We start from the raw sequence: 20,995 nt of genomic DNA, 5'->3' as shown, positions 1-20,995 counted from the left end.
ACGGGCCTTATGATCGACGGGAATTAGATCTAGGTATTAGTAGAATTATATCCCTTGAATAAGCGGTGGTGGCCGAGTGGATATGACGTCAGACTTTCAATCCGGAGGTCGCGGGTTCAAATCCTGGCTCGTACCAATGAGTTTTTCGGAACTTATGTACGAAATATCATTTGATATTTACCACTAGCTTTTCGGTGAAGGAAAACATCGCGAGGAAACCTGCATACATCTGCGAAGAAATTCAAAGGTGTATGTGAAGTCCCCAATCCGCATTGGGCTAGCGTGGGGACTATAGCCCGAGCCCTCTCGCACATGAGAGGAGGCCTGTGCCCAGCAGTGGGACGTATATAGGCCGAATTATTATTATTATATATCCCTTGATTTGTTGTTGTGTTGTTGATTCCTATTCTTATATCTCTGTACAGTCAGCGTCAAATACTTTGTAGCAACCAAAGTGGCCAAATAGTTCGGTACACCATATATTTAGTATGGTGTACCGAACTATTTGGCCACTTTGACTGCTACGAAGTATTTGACGCTGACTGTACCATCACCCACGCTGTTAACTGTCTATCGGTGGACCTTATTACAAAAGGCATAAGGTCCACTATGCACATTTAAGAGTGTTGCTGTTTGTTCTGTATTTTTAAGCAACGCTTAGAGTATTTTTATAGGACTTGAACCAACATTTTACATAAATAAATATATATCCATATTTTAGTAGAGATCACATACAAGCATTGCATTTCTGTTGAACAGAATCCCATCGTCGGATCAGATCAATATTATCTTCATCCAAACACACACACAATAGTACATTACGATACAAGTGCGAAAAATAGGAAATTCGAAACGAGTGGCGATAAATTAAAACACGACCGAAGGGAGTGTTTTAAATCGACACGAGTTGCGAATTACCTATTCGCACATGTATCGTACAACGTTTTACAGTACATATGGCCGAAATGTTCGACACAGTAACGTAATATGCTAATTTTCGCACTAGTGCGGTAAAGTAGCATCATATGTACTGTAAAAATATATGATGCCTAACAATAATAATCGCATTGCATGTTGGGCGCTTTGCATTCATTGAACTGTATACATATAATAATAATAAAAAAATATTTTTTTTCTTTATTTAGATAACTAGGATCCATTGGGGTTAGGTACATAGTGACTTAAAATCTGTTGTTAATATTTAAAAATAAATAAATTAATTGAATTGAAATACACATATTATAAATAAATTAACTAATAATTAACATATAATAAGAAAAACCGGCCAAGTGCGAGACAGACTCGCGCACGAAGGGTTCCGTACCATTATCTAAAAAAACGGTAAAAAAACTCACCATTGTTGTATGGGAGCCCCCTTAGACATTTATTTCATTCTGTTTTAGTATTTGTTGTTAAAGCGGCAACAAAAATATATATGTGAAAAATTCAATTGTCTATCACGGTTCATGAGATACAGTCTGATGACAGATGGACACACGGACTAACGGATGGACAGCAGAGTCTTAGAAAAAATCGTATACCTATAGTAACATATAAATAAATAAAATAAATAAATATTATAGGACATTAGTACACAAATTGACTAAGTCCCATATATATTTTATACTGTAAAATTACGTTAAATATACGGTTTTTTCTATTTAATGTTGGTGCTAAGTATAGTCACGGACTTTAATTGCTGAGCCATGTAGGGTCCACTTTACATTGGACATTTATTCCGTTAGTGTTGACAACCAAGTTATCGTGAACCCATATTAACTTGAAAATCATTTAAAATAATATTTTACAGTACATATGGTGCTACTTTACCGCACTAGTGCGAAAATTAGCATATTACGTTACTGTGTCGAACATTTAAAGGGCCATATGTACTGTAAAACGTTGTACGATACATGTGCGAATAGATAATTCGCAACTCGTGTCGATTTAAAACACTCCTTTCGGTCGTGTTTTAATATATCGCCACTCGTTTCGAATTTCCTATTTTTCGCACTTGTATCGTAATGTACTATATTATCAATATCATGTTGAATATCTTCTCTTATCGATCTGTCAGCACGAGTTCTAATCCTGGCTCATAATAATACGTCTATCAGGAACTTGTTGGCCCTGCCTATGTAGCCACTGGCCCTGGGTTCGAATCCCGGTAAGGCTAGCGCTAGCACAGAGTCATGGGTGTATTCTATGTATTTAAGTATTTGTCTGAGTACCAAGAATACCTTTTTCAGCTTATATTTATTTATTTAAATATTTTACAACCGGTCTGGCTTAGTGGGTAGTGACCCTGCCTATGAAGCCGATGGTCCTGGGTTTGAATCCCAGCGTTAATTTGTGTGATGAGCACAGATATATGTTCCTGAGTCATGGATCTATGTATTTAGGTATTTGTATATTATATATATCGTTGTCCTTCCTTGCCTACCGTGGGACTTAGTCAATTTTTTTTTATACTACGTCGGTGGCAAACAAGCATACGGCCCGCCGGATAGTAAGCAGTCTCCGTAGCCTATGTACGCCTGCAACTCCAAAGGAGTTACATGCGCGTTGCCGACCCAAACCCCCTCCCACCCTCGTTGAGCTCTGGCAACCTTACTCACCGGCAGGAACACTATGAGTAGGGTCTAGTGTTATTTGGCTGCGGTTTTCTGTAAGGTGGAGGTACTTCCCCAGTTGGGCTCTGCTCTAGATCTGGAATGACATCCGCTGTGCTGTGCCCTAGCACACAAGGCGAGATGACATTCACAATGCCCATACCTCTCTTTTGGACGTAGATAGATAGAATACTCTTTATTGGCACACCTCAGTAAAAATATACAAGAAAAATAAACCACTGATTAAATTTAGAGGCAGACAACAGGCGGTCTTATCGCTAAAAGCGATCTCTTCCAGACAACCTTTGGGTAGCGGAAATAGCGAAGTTAATCGAAAAAGTAGGTGTTGCTAAACCGTTATGAAGCCTAGATTCACACACACAATTACAGTGACGTAGTTTAAGGACGTACCCGGGTCCAAATTTGTGTAAGTAAATATCATCATAAGCAATCGTTCTGTCTTCGCCATAATCCGATATGCCTCATCACCAAAACATGGTCTCTAAGCAACTATTGATTGCATTTCTTATATTGATCAAACACCTAACAATGACCTTGAAGACAAACCTAATTGCCTTATCGCGTTTTACTTCCAGTCGCCATCTAATATATCTGAGCGGCGAAGGTTCTCACAAATATCTGAACACGCGTCTATCGTCAACGCGTTAGGGCTGATTTAGACGGCACGCGAACTCGCATGCGGTTTAAGTTACATTGCCGACTATTGAGGTTACAACCAATTCGGCCGACCGAACAAATACCGCACCGTCTAAATGGGCCTTTAGGGTGCGTGTTGGGATATTTTTGAGCGCATCGACCGCTCCGATATATCAAATGCCGACTTTGCACCTAAGATTCAGATCCAGGTCCAGATAGGGACCACACAGGCGCTCCCGTCCCGTACTAATTTAGTATGGGGGCGACGCCTGTTTCAGTTGCGTCTACATTCACTTATACGACCACGTTATGACAATTGATATGACCTGTATCAAAGAGATATAAGTAGACAAAGAGTGCTCACTCCATGCAACGGTTTTGTTAACAAAAATACTATTATTTTCGTAGTCTACATCTAGGCATCAACAAGCATAACTTTCAGTGCTGCTACTCGACAATAGATGTCGCGGCAAACAAAAAAAGTCTGAACGATTTTCAGCTAATATTATAACCAGAATAAGCGTTGGAGTTGAAGTTGAAATATTATAGGACTTTATTACACAAATTGACTAAGTCCCACAGTAAGCTCAATAAGGCTTGTGTTGAGGGTACTTAGACAACGATATATATAATATATAAATATTTATAAATACTTAAATACATAGAAAACACCCATGACTCAGGAACAAATATCCATGCATCACATGAATAAATGCCCTTACCAGGATTTGAACCCGGGACCATCAGCTTCGTAGGCAGGGTCACTACCCACTAGGCCAGACCGGTCGTCTGTCAGATATAATATGATTGTCTAATTTATTTTTAAACTGATTCACATTTTGTGCTGAAACCGTCTTCTGGGAGTTTGTTCCAAGCCCTCACCACTCGGTTGCTCAGAAAGTGTTTGTATGGGTTACTGTGAGACCTAGGCCGTTCTAGCTTTAAATGTTAAGTGATGACCTCTCAGACGGTTGTTGTTACACTTGAATATCTCTTGGAAATGAGGTCATAGTGCCCAGACTGTATTTTGTACGTCTCTATCAGGTCTACGTTACAGAAATAAGTTTTTTTACATACTACGTCGGTGGTAAACAAGCATACGGCCCGCCTGATGGTAAGCAGTTGCAAGGATGGTTGCAAGATCTACTTATTATAAATGAATAATGATGATTTTGACGACCGGTCTGGCCTAGTCGGTAGTGAGCCTATGATCCCAGGTTCGAACCCCAGTAAGGCCATTTATTTATGTTATGACCACAGTTGTTCCTGAGCCATGGATGTTTTCTATGTATTTAAGTATTTATATATTGAATATAATTCATAGATCAAAAATTAATTAATTTTAAAATTGTTAGTGTTTCATCTTATACCTTTAAATGAGCAATTCTTGTATACACCGTGTTTTTTTTGATTTGCGTTAATTTCGAGGGTGCATTCCTGAGCTTAAATTAAGTATTTTTCTCAAAGACACCGATATTCTAATTAACTCCATTTCGGAGATAATCAATCATAAATTTTTATATTATAAGGCCCTTACGAGCGTGTACACTTGCCTTAGGGCCTGTTTACTTATTGATTAGTGTTTAGTGCGAGTACATACATTTGCTACTAAACGTACGTACTATCTCGGACGATCGATGTTAGAAATGACATTGATATGTCACAGTTTTCAATTGTTTGGTTGAGTTAAATGTAATGCCCATGTTACAACAACGCTATATGCAACATTTAGTTACTTTTTATAAATATAAAAATTGTAAAAAAAAAAAAACAAAAAAAAATTTTTTTTTGAAAATTAACTGTGCCATTTAGTTTCCTTAAACTAGGGATTGCAAACCGGATTGGTTTTCAATCCGGCCGGATCCGGCCGGATTTTGGCCGTAGTCCGGCCGGATCCGGTTTGGTATAGGGATATAAAAGTTAATTAAATGACATATTTTTCTAGTTTTTTGCGTAATACGTATTACTAAATCTATAATTTGAAGTTAATAAATAACTTCTTAACAATAAAATAGAACTTGGTAGTAAAAACTGTCACAATGTCAATATCACTTTAAAAACAAAAAAAAAATCGGTAATTTATTATATTTAACCATTCAAAAGTGCTCAAATTTTTGTTTACAATTATAAATTTGCTTAGTTTCCAAAGCCTGATGATGGGATGTGGGGTTGGAGCTCCTTGAAAGGACAAGTTTTCGTAACTGTTCTTTGATTGAATTGTTTGTAGAGTCTGTTCGGAAAGAGAAGAGTCGTGGAATGTATTGGGCCCCATACATTCCACGACTCTTCTCTTTCCTCACAAACTCTAACGTTGACATCCATTCTAGCATAGAGAAATAAGAATTACATAGATTGCTCACTCCATACATCAGTTTTGGTACCAAAACGCTTATTATTTTCGTAGTCGACATCTAGCATCGAGTAGCGGAACTCTCAGGACTGCTACTCGACAATAGATATCGCGGCAAACAAAAAGTCTAATCCTCAACGATTTTTCGCTAATATTATAACCAGAGTAACCGGAACTCTATTTTCAACTCCTACGCTTACTATTATTTTTTACTTTTAACGAAGATATTTTACTTTTAACCAATTATGATATTAAATGCGTTCTAGTATTATCTTGCTCTAATTTATTTGTCCGAAAAAGTAGTAGACTGTATGACTTAAAAAAATTGTACTTTTTTAATTTATGGAAAAGTATATTGGTCAAATTATAAGGAACAACACACGACACGACGATCTCATGCGAAAACTAATAGAATGTAGGATTGAAAACCATCGCGGAAAGGGAAAGTTACATAGATCAAATAAAGAATTGGCTGGACGTAGAGTAGCATGTACCAGGAGATGAAGGAAATTGCATAAGATTGGATGAAATTGTAAAGACAAAAGATTCTCTCTTAAATTTGAATAGAAAAGAATCTATATTTTATCACATATATACATATATCGGAGAAAACTAAAGATTATCAATATTATCATATATTCTTCATTCACACATATTGATGAGCCCAACTGTAGTCGGTTAATCTCCTATCACAACATTATGACACGACATGAACCTTCTCTTTAGCATAAATTACAAATGCCTTCCATGGCATCTCCATCCTTTCATTTTTCCTTCTATTAAAGTATTTATGTAATCGTCATATCGTGCCACCAACATGAAAGAAGAAGAAATCCTCTTCTGTTCCCAGTCATCCTCATAATAAATATATTTTTATCTTACTAAATTTAAACTTTTTCATTCGTTTTTTGTTCTGTTCAACTTCATACCTCGTATCCGTTGCCTTTTCTTCATCTGAAACGCACGAGCGTGCTGTATTTAGGCGTTTTTTTATTATACCGGATCCGGTCCGGATCCGGTGATTTTTACCGGATCCGGTAGCTCCTGAAAAGTGCCGGATCCGGCCGGATTACCGGATCCGCCGGACCGGATTGCAATCCCTACCTTAAACGTACTTACCGAAAGCCCGGAGTTAACGCAATTCAATAAAAACACGGTGTATATGTATTTCGGGGATCTCGGAAACGGCTCTAACGATTTCGATGAAATTTGCTATATGGGGGTTTTCGGGGGCGAAAAATCGATCTAGCTAGCCTAGCCTCTGGGAAAACGCGCATTTTTGAGTTTCAATATGTTTGCGAAGCAAAGCTTGGTCTCCCAGATATTTACTTATTTAAGAAAACTAATATGATCTGTCGTAAATGACATGCGATACATATCCAACGAAGATCCGATGAAGAAATAAACACTCGCAATGCTATTTACTACACACACTGATACGCAAAGGCAGAGCACACATAGACATAAGAAATACATGAGATTACACATTAACAATATATTTAAATAACAAGTATTATTTTCAAAAAAATAATTTTTGATATAAGGCTTTTATCGCTGGCAGTACTTTCTTTCAATAGGCGACTAATACTCGTCGAGACAATTCTCATAAACACCAACACAATTACGTTGCGTTGTTTTATCACAGAGTTCCCATGGCCACCACCTGTCTCTATCATCAGATCAGCTCGATGGTACCATAATATTGCATTGTCACCCAACTTACATATGTATGTGAATCTTAGTTGGCCTGCAAAATTTGACCCTAACAAACATAAGTTTTTGGCAAAAATTTCATTTTTTGTACAAGCTTTTATCGCTGACTGTACTTTTCTTTCCACAAGTAACTAATACTCATCGAGACAATTCTAGAAACCCCAAACACAATTAGGTTACGTTGTTTTATCGACGAGTTCCTATGGCGACCTCCTGTCTCCATCATCAGATCAGCTCGATGGTACCATAATATTGCATTGTCACCCGACTTACATATGTATGCAAATTTTCAGCTTCATCGGAAACCGGGAAGTGGGTCAAATTTAACTTGCAAGATTTGATTACAAACGGACAATGGTCAGTTGAAAGTAAATAAAAAGCTTGTAATATAATAATATAACAAACTAACAAACATTTAAAGTTAAATAAAATTTAAACAAAATTCTAATATCGCCATATGGAGTTTGATTAGGTTTTTTTTTTTTTTCGAGATTGATTTAACAGTTTGAGATATTAAACAAGCCATCAGATATATCGGAGCGGTCGAGGTGCTTAAAAATATCTACACACGCACTCTAGCGCCTTGACAATAGAGGCGTGTCCAGAACCTTCCACATGTCTTCAGCGATCTGCTTTACTGTGAGCCATCTAGTATATGTAATGTTTAGTTTTATAATATGTATGTTAGTTTTAAGGTATTTATTTAAAGGCCACTAGTTTTTTTTTTCATAAAAAAAAACTGATTGGCGATTGCGTCTAGTCACACCCGATGGAAAGTGAAGACAGGGCCTAAGATGGAGCTCACTGGATCAAGTTCACCAGTTGTCTGTAATGAAGATTTTCTTTTCATTTCATATATGAACTTACCGCTTTAGCCATATTAAACATGGCCAGTATATGGTTCTCATTGGACACGAAGGCGTTGGTGTCGACTGTGATGTAGTTGTGCAGCACGGGCATCATGTCAGTGAAGTAGTCGAAGCTGTCCTTCTCGAACACCTGGTACAGCAGCTCCAGGACCTTCCACATGTCTTCCGAGATCTGCTTCGCTGTGAGGTTGCAGAGGAGGGTCATCGCCTCTTCATAGTATTCTGGAACAGAGATTTTTATTATAAATTTATGAGTAAATGTATGGTCAGATGTTAAATTTTTAGGGTTCCGTACCCAAAAACCCTATTCCTAAGACTCTGCTGTCTATCCGTCCGTCTGTCACCAGGCTGTATCTCTTGAACCGTGATAGATTAGGTTGCCGAGTTGACCCTAGACGTCATTTAAGTTCTATTGTCGTGGCCATCCACCTAAGATCTCGCTTCATTAACGGAAGGGTACAGTCAATTATATTATATTTTTAAATCAGTCTCACCGATAATATTATTCTGCAAGATGTGCCCCACGACGGTGAGCACAGTCTTCTCGAGCTGCACCATGATCTCCGGGTTGTCCTCCATCACGTTCAGCACCGTCTCCATGGTGTTCAGCAGCCCCATAGCTGTGATCGCCTTCTCATCAGTTCCAGAGTCTGTCTCTAAAAAAAAGAAAATGTTTATTAAAATAAATAAGATAAAATTACATAACTCAGTGATCCCACACTACGCTGGACCTGTATTGTGGTGACCGCTCTACAGAAATACTATACACGCTTTGAATCATTTGAATGATGTTCACTGTGATAGTCCAATCCCATACATTTATATGGGATTACAATGGTACATTGTACAACGAGGGGGGTAAGTGAAAGTTTGGATACGAGGGTGGAATTAAAGATCCGAGTTTACAATATTCTTACCCCCGGAGTTTCCCACAATGTTTTTCATCACATTTGTGAATAAAAAACTAAATTGTAAGCGAAATAATTCTTAAATACAGTGACATAGGTTATGCATCGAAGGCACTGACCTATTCGGCATTCAGCCACGATTGAAAATTATGTAAAAATATTTTAAACGGCTGTTAAATTAACCAAATTAAATAATTTTAAACATAAAAAAAAATATTGAATTATAACTGTCAGTATTTTAAAATTAAAACTCATTTATGCTACTTGGTTTGTATGAATAAGTGACATAATTTAAAAAAAGCTATAGCTCCGTAGGGAGTTTTTTTACAATCCATAACTCCCGTGGGAACAAAATAGGTCTTTGTCCTTCAGTACAGCATGAAATAAGATCTTTTCGAGCAAGTGCGATAAAAAGTTATTTATGCAGTTATCAAAATTTTGAGTTTTCCTCGATTTATACACCAAACACTAAATGTATCCTAAATTTGAAGCTTCTATGTCTGCTAGAAGAGTTTTGATGATCAGTCAGTGAGTGAGTGACAAAATTAAGAAACTTTGACTAGTTAAGTTTGAAATATACTGTGTTTATATACAATGCCTGCTTGGTTACTGAAAATTCAGGCTTTTAGTTTTACCCACAACGAAGTTATAGGGGGGTAGAAAATGGCCTGAACGGCTTCGAGAAAAGGACGGTACGACCGTGCCGCTTTTTGCTCGACTTGACCAACTTTGACCAGTCTTCTCCGAGATCAAGGGGACAACGCCATCCTCGACATTAAAAAAATTTTTTTTTTTTTTAATCAGGGTGGTGGCAAATAAGCATACGGCCCGCCTGATGGTAAGCAGTCACCGTAGCCTATGGATGTCTGCAACACCAGAGGTATTACATGCGCGTTGCCGACCCTTTAAAAAACCTGTACTCCTTTTTTGAAGAGCCCCATACTGTAGCCCCTCGGAAAAACCTCGGCAGGAAGCTCATTCCACAGCCGAAGCGTTCGCAAGAGCAAAAAAAAAATAGTTTTGCTAAATAATAAAAAGTGGCTGTGACAGAATCGGACAGACAGACGGACATGACGAATCTATAAGGGTTCCGTTTTTTGCCAGTTGGCTACGGAACCCTAATGAGTAGAAATCATGAAAGTTTAAATCAGTGAATTACAAGTGAAATCAGAAAACTATGGTGTGTGTGTAAAATGATGTATAGTGTTTGGATAAGTGACGTGTGTTTGTGTGTGATCTGGCAGAGTGCCTTCGACTTACCTATGACTTTCCGGAACGTCGTCGCTAGATGATCAGTTATCTCGTAAGCCATAGGCATAAGCTGCTCGGTGTACAGCGGTACAATCTTCTGTAACACACTGGCTATGTTATCGTTCTCAGTTTCTCGGATAACTTTTAGAAGTTCTGTGGTCACCGCTTTTACTTGAGGCTCGAGTAGCTTGTGAACTTTTTCTTGTGACCCGAGTAGAGTTTGAAGAGCGATAGCAGCTTCTACTTTGACCGGTAAGTCTGTGTCGTTGAGTAAAGCGTTGACGGTTAAGCGGACGGCTTCTACTAGGAGAGGTTCGCTCTTGAAGCGGATGGTGGCGAAGCAGTGGAGCACCCAGCAGGCCCGGGCTCTCATGTAGCCGAGCGGATTGCTGTATTCAGGGAACACGTATTGGCTGAGAAGCGAGTCTATTTCTTCTTTATAAAATTTCTTCTTGATAAGTAAGTCGCTGAGGGTCCCGACCATGTGCAGGGCCCCGTCTCGCTGCCTGGGGCTGTACTCTCCGTTCTGGCTGGTGAGGACCTGCATGCAGAGCTGCATGGTGCGTTCGAGCATCTCTTTCCGCTTTTTGCAGCAGGATATGAGAAGGGTTTGGGCGGCGATTATGGGCGACACAAAGTCTTCGAATATGTCTAAAACAATTATATTAAAATATGGTAGTAATTAGATATGGTACACAGTAGTATATGGCACTTCATAAATATACAGAAAAAGTAACAGATACCCATCGACTTGATTGCCCTTTTATATTCATATTCATATATTTTATTGCGTCCATGTTCATTTGTACATAGGATGGTATTAAAACATTACATAGTCTGTACATGACACCCTGTTAGGGCATGGCAATAATCTTAATACTAGTGGTGACTATTTACAAATAATAAACTAAACTTGTCATTACATAATTTTTGGATTCATGCGGCATTTCACAGGTATTTTATGATTTGTATAATTAATTATCATAAAAGCTTAATAATAATCAATAATAAAATGAAAAAAGAAATAAAATAAAAAATATAGTTTAAAATTAAATGAAATAATTGTGATGTTTTTCATCGTTCAATAATATCGATCTGATGTCCTGTCAAAAATTTCAAGCTATTAAAAACCCTTTCGTAACAACTCACCGAACTTGATTCGTATGTATTCGTGCGGGTCCGTGTTCCACAGCTCCTCGTCGGCCTCGGAGTAGGACATCAGAGGGAACAGCACGTCCTTGATAATCTCAAACATGTTCGGCTTCAGGATCTTCCATGAGTGCGAGTGGGAGACGCTGAAAAACAAGTCCCGGTTAAAAAATAATAATGGTACTCTTTTAATATTGATTGTGCCAAAGATACATTGATTAAGTAAGATGTGTAAAATGTAAGACAATCTCGTGCTTCAAATTTGACAGGTAAACGAGATGGCGCTGTACAGCTCAGTACATTTTTTTTTCCATAAATGGCTTTTACTCCTCCCTAATTTTAGCAAAGTGGATTCTGCCAATGTCGAGGTGTGGACTTTTGACTCAATTCAATTCAATTCAAATATACTTTATTCATGTAGGCCTAGCAACAAGCACTTATGAATAGTAAGACAGTATTACATATAATTATCTTAATCTAATTATCAGAGCAATTTATTGATGTTGTAAATATTATTCCATATATAATACTAATGAATATAATTTATAGATCAAAGACTTATGTGAGCAGAGAATGTTTAATTTTGATTTTTATGGAAGGATAGACTGGGAACCTAAAACAAACAAATATTATGGACATCACAGACAAACACATGACATGACATTTTACGGTAACTTTGTCAAAATTTGACGTTTGACAATTCAGTGACCGCAAAACATATGGCGCAGTACAGCGCCATCTGTTTTAGTTGTCAAACTAAGGGCCACGTTTTTTTCTTAGACTTTACCTCTCTATTACAATCAATTTTCTTTAATTGTACTTTTTATGGAACAGTAGAGCCACTAATTAAATCCAGATGTTGCGTGTTTAATCATAGAGCTCCTGACTAGCGAAGTGACATATTTCAGCTGTTGAAAGTTACATAATTGACAGGAAATGTTTCTGATAGAAATGTTAGAGTTTAAATTTCATGTAACCTTTCCGCTACATTTGTCGTCATAGAACGGATTGTGATTGAAACATAGGAAAATTTGTGACAGTAACCGCGTGGCTGATCGGCGTTACGCTGCGCCCTTTTTACTTGCTTTTAAGTTTTTTAAACATATCTGCTACTTTTTTCTTCGTATGTGTATATTAAACATATATACCTACATTACATTTTAATCTCTCATACATAAATAAATAAATATTATAGGACATTATTACACAAATTGACTAAGTCCCACAGTATGCTCAATAAGGCTTGTGTTGAGGGTACTTAGACAACGATATATTACTTGACGACCGGTCTGGCCTAGTGGGTAGTGACCCTGCCTATGAAGCTGATGGTCCCGGGTTCAAATCCTGGTAAGGGCATTTATTTGTGTGATGAGCATGGATATTTGTTCCTGAGTCATGGGTGTGTTCTATGTATTTAAGTATTTATAAATATTTACATATTATATATATCGTTGTCTAAGTACCCTCAACACAAGCCTTATTGAGCTTACTGTGGGACTTAGTCAATTTGTGTAATAATGTCCTATAATATTTATTTATTTATTTATTATTTATTATTATTTATATATATAATATATAAATATTTATAATTACTTAAATACATGGAAAACACCCATGACTCAGGAACAAATATCCATGCTCATCACACGAATAATTGCCCTTACCAGGATTTGAACCCGGGACCATCAGCTTCGTAGGCAGGGTCACTACCCACTAGGCCAAACCGGTGGTCAAACATGAAATTTAATTTTACCCTCTTATTCGATATCCTTATAAACCATAATATTAGTAATGTTTTATTGAGCATTATAAACTCCGCTTGACGTTTCATTCTATTTGGCATGTTAATTACGATATGAAAAAAAAAAACAGAAAAAAATTTAAGACAAAAAAGCAGGCAGAGCTCTAACGAATATAGGGAGCGTGCATGAACTGTAGGAGGCAGCACAGGAGCCGTCAGATTTTTGGCGCGAGGCGTAAATGTGATGTTTATTGTTCCGATGTAGCCCACAAGATGGCAGCACTTACTATACACAAGAAAACACGTGACATGTAAATGTACATGTATATAATTTAGACATGCGCGAAACAGTGCTTCAAAAAGTAATGCTATATCACATCACTTTTTCGAAAACGTAATGTTACACTGAGATATCACATCACTTATCACTCGAAACGAAACATTTACCCGAACGAATACAGCGCGCGGGCGCGCGCGTGATGGCAACATCACACTCATCACAGTCATCACAGTACTAACTACATTACGCAGCGAGTGTTAGGACTCTAGGGCGTATCATATCGGCGCGTCGATCTATTAAGCATTGCGTTTTGTCACCGCCATGTGATAGATCGTTTTTTTAATGTTTTTATTTTTATAGTCGTAAAATATGCATCATAGATAAAAAATAAAAGAAAATATCTGTTAATTAATGAGATAACGCCATCGAGAGTCACTAGGTAGTATTTTTATTTGGGTATATCAATAAAATTATGATATGATACTGATACGAGAATGTACTGTAAACACTAGTGTTTACAGTATTAAATTAAAGATAAATAAGTAACTTCACTCGTGCTTAATTTAGTTTGCCGCGAAAGTCAACCAAACCAAACATTTCACAACAATAATAAACAGTAAATACGTTTTTGTTCGTCAAATTCAAACTCGCAAGCGAATTATCATTTAGCCGCATCCTTATAGGTAAAATACTAAAAACATTGTAAGCTCTATGGTAACGCATTACAGTTTTAAATCGATTGCAGGTGCAAAAATCCGTTATCGTATCAAATTAATGAAATTTGCAATAACTCAAATGCGACTGCTACCGACCGGCCGAGCGGACCGATCCGAAGTGTTCCGAAAGCATTGCGGAATGAGAGCGAGCGAGCAGTGAGTGCGGGTGCGAGCGGGATAGCAAAGTAATGATAGCATGGCAAACAAACATCACACATCACACCATCACGTCTCATTGCTCATTATACATTACGCGGATTGTACTTGAACGGACCTTTCGTACCGACTACCGGCGCGTCAATCTATATTGATGCTTTACGAGTTTACGCGCGCTTCGGCCAGTCATGTGCTCGAGTGATGTTTGAAGTAATGCTTGGTTTCTCGGAGTGATGCGTAATGCAACATTACGCGTTTGAGTGATATCTCATTTGTGATGTTACGCGCATTACTTACACATGTCTAATATAATTCCGATTCCGACCACAAGATGGCAGACCCTCCAAAGCGCACGGTCCCTATATCAAAAATAATTGATTGTAATAGAGAGGTAAAGTCTAAAAAACGTGGCCCTTAGTTTGATATCGAAAACAGATGGCGCTGTACTGCGCCATGTTTTGCGGTCACTGAATTGTCAAACGTCAAATTTTGACAGTCAGAGTTACCGCAAAATGTATGGAGCTGTACAGCGCCATCTCGTTAACTGTCAAATTCTAAGCACGAAATTGTCTTAGATTTTACACATTTTACAAAATTATTTGTAAATTTTATGTTACTAATCATAATTAATTATAAGATTTGTATTCCCAGATTCGAATGTAATAAAAAAATTACATTAATTAATTATGAAATTATGTATATACATAGGTGGCGTTGCCAGAGGATTTATGTATGTATATTAATAACTAGAGATGCCACGAATAGTGAATTATATGCACCTTTGGGTATGGTGCTTTACGCACACTAGCGTCCCCCCCCCCCCCCCTTTAGCATGAAATATGTCTCGGTTGGTTTATGCATTAGAGAAATCATACTTCATTCATTTCAATTTAGATATAAATTGTTAAAAAACGACATTCAGCCGAATAGCAGCCCACATTACGCCGAATACCGAATATTCGGCGAAGTGGCCGAATCCGCTGAATACCGAATAGTCGCCGAATTTTCGTGGCATCTCTACTAACGGGTTGGTCTGACGTTGTTGCACGTTTCGATGTAGTTTACGACAAACGGGATCCCTTTGTTTGACATAATTATTGAAAGTCATAATGTAATGATAGTCATATTATCATTAGTCATAACTCTGAAACCGTTAACTTTTCAGGAATTTCCTTAGATTATCCTATAGATAGGTTAGGTTAGGTTAGGTTTGTTTTATGGCAATCCTGAAAAGTTACGCGTTTCTGAGAAAAACCAAATTATGACTAACGAAAATGCGGACAAACAATACATTATGACTTAAAACTTTATGGGAAACAATAGAGACCCACGACAAACACCAGCGATAGTTCACTACCCACCACTGGTCGATATAGCTGATGGTCTGCTGCAGCACCCTCGGGGACACATATATCTTGTTGCGGTACTGGTCCAGGACCCGGAGCAGCACGTCCAGGATGCCACCGGTGAAGGTCGTCAGGTACCACTCCGCGAACTGCACGTATTCTTTGCGGGTGTTCACGGGGCTGCCGTATCTACGAGCAAATGTTTATTTATTTAGTGCAGTTTATTAAGAGTAGGTAAATATTCTATCTGACAAGTCCAACCATGCAAAACTTTCCTATTTTTAATTTAGAGCTTGTTGCTTAGTAAATTAGGATGAATTTCGTTTGTTTGAGAAAGCAATGAAAATTTATAATAAGAATAGATAGACACAAGAGTGTAAGGTCTCCACGGAAGACCAGCGTCAAGATACCTGAAAGGTAAAAATTCAAAATTCAAAATTTTTTTCTGCAAGTAGGCCTCAAGGGCTCTTTTACAAGTCAATACAACATTTATAGTAACATCATATAGATTTGTTAGACCTGTACCCCAAAAGCATAAAATTGTTGTAGTAATTCACCGAATCGCATTTCACCTCGATCTCATATTTAATTTTCGCATTGTGTCTCAATAGTTTTTTTTTTTCTAGTGGCTATAAGTTTTAGTCGCATTTCACCTCGACCGTGCATTTAAACATCGCGTTGTGACTCAATCGTTTATTACCTACTTTAGTCGCATTTCACCTCGATCGTGTATTGTATTGGCGACGTGATTCAACGCAACGTCAACGTCACATAGATAAAATTTTAATGAGTTTGATAGCACTTGAGGCTTAATCCTACAAGTACAAAACGTGTTTAAAAAAAACACTTAATTTTAGTGCAAGCATCAAATTAACGTATCAAGTTAAATAGAGTCCCAAACAAACGTCGATCGCGGCGAAATGCCTCCTCGGTAACATACTACACGAAAAATTAAATACTACAAATTAATTATACTAATGTCAAAGGCTACGGGAAAAAGTGCGTCAAGTAAAAAAATCCAGTGATATCTTTTTCATTCAAGGTGAAATGCGATTCGGTGAATTACTACAACAATTTTATGCTTTTGGGGTACAGGTCTAACAAATCATCATATAGTGACATGAAAAATACATAACAACATTTATAAATACAACAGCCAATACCTGGGTAAACATTACATTATAATAATCTTAAAATAAATAATTACTACAATACAATAGAGATGTATAGTCTCTATGGTTAACTTGACATCAAGCTGAGGGGAGACCTTTTCAGTGACGTTTATATTTTTTTACTTAATAAATGTGTTTCAATAGATTTAAGCAACATTGTAAGCGTCCTGAATAAATTTATTTTCTTTCTTTCTTAATACTTGTAATGCACGTAGGCGGTTCTTAACCAAAAACAACAGTTCTAAATGCCATCATTTCGTTTCCTCAGTATCCACTTCACCGAATATTGCTTTGCCTGCTTTCTGGGATAATGCACGAGATTGTATTCAATGATTTGATTTCTCCACGATTCCATCATCCGTTTGGACCCGGGTATGTCCTTAAACTACGTCCAAAAGAGAGGTATGGGCAATGTGAATGTCATCTCGCCTTGTGTGGTAGGGCACAGCACAGCAGATGTCATTCCAGATCTAGAGCAAGCCCAACTGGGGAAGTACCTCCACCTTACAGAAAACCGCAGCCAAATAACACTTGCACAATGATTTATATATCCATGTTTTGAAAGACCTTTCCAATGATACCCCACACTAGGGTTGAAGCGAAAAAAAAAATTCACCCCCATTTTACGTGTAGGGGAGGTATCCTAAAAAAATTTTTTTTAGATTTTATTGTACGACTTTGTCGGCTTTATTGATTTATATATCCATGCCAAATTTCAGCTTTCTAACACTAACGACCACGGAGCAAAGCCTCGGACAGGCAGACAGACAGACAGACAGACAGACAGACAGACAGACAGACAGACAGACAGACGGACATGGCGAAACTATAAGGGTTCCTAGTTGACTACGGAACCCTAAAAAGTGCTAAATAAACACAAGTGCTGCGATATACACGCATCAGCTGCTAGTGTATCAAATAAAATAATAATAATAATTCTTTAAACAGATCCATCCAACTACTTGCAAATACATCACATTCCGGTGCTGATGCGAGGAGCGCGTTAATATATTGTAGAGCGCGGACAAGTGGTGATTTACCATGAAACATAGTGCGTGTTTTAGGCACTGCTCATAGGTGACAACTTCGTGGTTTGACGTTTAAAATAACACGTGCACCGTCTAGACTATCAAAACCGTTATCATTAGCTTGGGGCAAACTGTCTGTTGGGGTGTACTCACCTCTCAAACAGCCTGTAGAGGGTATGCACGGCCCACTTCTTGCACTTCCACCACGGCAGCTCGAGCCTCTCATCCTCGTCCACCTGGAGGGTGTGTTCAGGGACCGGCTGCTCCATGACCTTCCGGAGGACCTCCATCCACTTGGTGAACACCTCTTTGGTGATGAGGTCCAGTGGGAGTATGTACTGGGGAACAATTGGTCATGTTAGTATGAACAGTGTGGCAGATATTTATTAAACAAGTGTTTTAATATAGTAGTTTATACAACCGTCATATAATAGAGCTTTTCAGTCGAGTACCGTGTTTAGACAACGAAGCTTGCTGAGTTTCCTAAGTAAGGTAAAGAGATTGAAAAGCTTGATTATATCACTATTGTGTACAATACCTTTTCTAAGAGTCATTTAAAATAATACTTTTTTTTACTACAAAACCTGTCATTAATGAAAATTGATAAACATCTCATTAGACAAAAATGTAGTACAAAAGTAAAACGCACAACCCCCAGGCCCCTTGCCCATTTAGTCTTTTCAGGTTATTCCCAATAGTTACCACCAAGTTGTTACCAGTGGTAACTACTGGGATTTTTTTCCCACCTTATACCACTGGTAACTACTGGGAAAAATGGGAAAAGTTTTTCCCAATAGTTACCACCAATATTTGGTTAGCGTTCAATACTAATAATAACAATATAAATATAAAGTGATTGAATCAATAATTAATTAGTTATTCGTTTTATTATAAGTAGATTTCTATTTCAGTAAACTGCCTTAAAAGTGATTAAAAAATCGGTCTTTGATTATTTGTTTGTTCGATAAATATTTTAATTTTGTTTTAGTTTGAATTATTACAATTTTTTTTTCCTTTTTGCCATCAACCTCGAGAACATGAGAGCATTTATCTTGTTAATTGTAAATTGAATTAATTGTGACGTTACCTATGAAACCTGGATTCAAGGGCGCTTACGCCATACTGAGTAGCGCTATTTTGTATTTATATAGGAGCATCGTTGATAATGTCGTTAGCGCCATCGACAATAAAGTCCCTTTCAATAAATAACGTTAAAATTATAGGAACGAATGAACAAATTACTCAAAGACCGATTTTTTTATTTTCTTTATTTAGGATTACCAACAGATAATACATCTTACATGCTCTTAAATCTATATGACAATCAGGACTGATGCTTATCTAATTATAGGTAACCACATCATATATAAGTGTCTTCTACCAGTGAACATGCAGTAATCTTACGGTTAAATTAATTAGTACCAGTACATTACATTAACGAATGCTACAACTACGATGGTGTTAAATATTAAATATTTTATTAAGTATTTATAAGGCACCTGTGAATCTGTGGCGAATTACTTTGGGATATCCAGTGAGCCAACATATTTCATCACCTTTCTTTTAAACTGTTCTGGTCTATCGTTGAATATGTCAACTCCCGCAGAGCCAGGGATATGATTGTATAATTTTGCCATTCTTAAAAGGGCAGAGTTACGACTTAAATTTGTTTTCCCAAACTGAATTCTAAACAGCTTATACAAACCAGGACGAGGTAGCTTAGCAGGAACAGTTATTTTAATTTAACTTAACAGTTCTGGACAATCCAGCCCCGTACTATTAACCAATTTATAAAGGAACATTAAATCTAGCACTTTTCTCCTGTTACTTAGTGACATAAATCGAAAGAATTTCAGTTGTTTACTATATGATGTGAGTTTACGGCTCTTGGAAGGGGAATATCCTAAATGTGTTAAAAAGCGTCTCTGTACCTTCTCAATTTGATTCTTATGTACCTCGTAATAAGGTGTCCAAACCTGGGAGCAGTACTCTAGTTACTTCTTACTAATGTATTATATAGCAATACTTTAGTACAAACACACCCAAACTGTCCAGCGTTTCTTAATAGAAATCCTTTATCGCAAGGTAGTTTACTGAAACAATAATTGACTTAAAAAGAAAAGATGAACTAATTATCTTATAATTAATTATTCATTAAAGCACTCTATATTTATACTGATTTTATTAATATTGAACGCTACCCAAATTTTGGTGGTAACTAGTGGGAATTTTTTTCCCAGTAGTTACCATTGGTAAAAGGTGGGAAAAAAATTCCCAGTAGTTACCACTGGTAACAACTTGGTGGAAACTAGTGGGAATAACCCGTCTTTTCTATGGGAGCGCAGCGGCACGTAATTTTTAAAAATAATTGACTACATCGTATCGAAATGAATCTTATAGTTGAGTTGAGAGCTCATACATGAAAAGTACGCAATTACAGTTTGGTATACGAAATCTTTCAACCAGTACAGTCGACGAGTACAAAAAGTCTTCAGTACTAAAATAAGGCTTTTAAAACTTCATATTTAATTTTACTACTAAGGAAGAAATATTATTATTTTTATATGGATTTGTACTTTTAAGTTACTACATATCTGTACCCCTAGTGTAAATAAATTCGATTTCGAAACGTGACGTACGCGTTTGCGTTTAGTCTCATTTTGTATTGGATTTAGAAAGAGCGCGCCAAGCGGGACGTTTTGGAAACTCAAAATCCTATACAAAATGAGACTTAACGCAAACTCGTTCGTCAAGTTATGATGTCGATTAAATTTACACTAGGGGTACGGATGGGCTTCGGTTTTCAAAATAAGTTCCGCAGAGTTTCATGCGCCGGTATCTTCTCGGGTCAGAGGTGTACGGAGGTTTAGAACCAGTACTACTTGTTAGCGTGAATTCTAGAATAAAGGCTTTTTATCTTCATCTGTAGGGCTATGATGGTCGGCTCTTTATCATTTGTCACCATGCCTGTCACGTTCTAACAAGTATGTAAGTGCGAAAGTGACGGGCATAGTGACAAGTGATATAAATGGAACCATGATGCCACC

General features: G+C 37.4%; 1 protein-coding gene and 1 long non-coding RNA gene across 3 annotated transcripts in view; both read right to left on the bottom strand.

Moving 5' to 3' along the window:
• The window catches only part of LOC133526474 (uncharacterized), a 172,682-nt gene that overhangs the window by 24,143 nt on the left and 127,544 nt on the right, over positions 1-20,995 (bottom strand). The window lies entirely within an intron of this gene.
• Positions 1-20,995, bottom strand: part of LOC133526076 (importin-7) — a 72,134-nt gene that overhangs the window by 24,143 nt on the left and 26,996 nt on the right. For both annotated transcript variants that reach the window (XM_061862533.1, XM_061862524.1), the window contains 6 exons: positions 18,102-18,286; positions 15,764-15,937; positions 11,510-11,655; positions 10,370-11,011; positions 8,696-8,857; positions 8,200-8,423 (listed from right to left, as the gene is read on the bottom strand). In XM_061862533.1, coding sequence (XP_061718517.1) covers positions 8,200-8,423; positions 8,696-8,857; positions 10,370-11,011; positions 11,510-11,655; positions 15,764-15,937; positions 18,102-18,286 — 1,533 coding nt within the window. The remainder of the gene's footprint in view (positions 1-8,199; positions 8,424-8,695; positions 8,858-10,369; positions 11,012-11,509; positions 11,656-15,763; positions 15,938-18,101; positions 18,287-20,995) is intronic.

Source organism: Cydia pomonella, chromosome 1 (assembly GCF_033807575.1).
Source record: "Cydia pomonella isolate Wapato2018A chromosome 1, ilCydPomo1, whole genome shotgun sequence".
Lineage (NCBI taxonomy): Eukaryota > Metazoa > Arthropoda > Insecta > Lepidoptera > Tortricidae > Cydia > Cydia pomonella.
The sequence above is the reverse complement of the archived record's forward strand: the minus strand, read 5'-3'. Positions and strand labels throughout refer to the sequence as shown.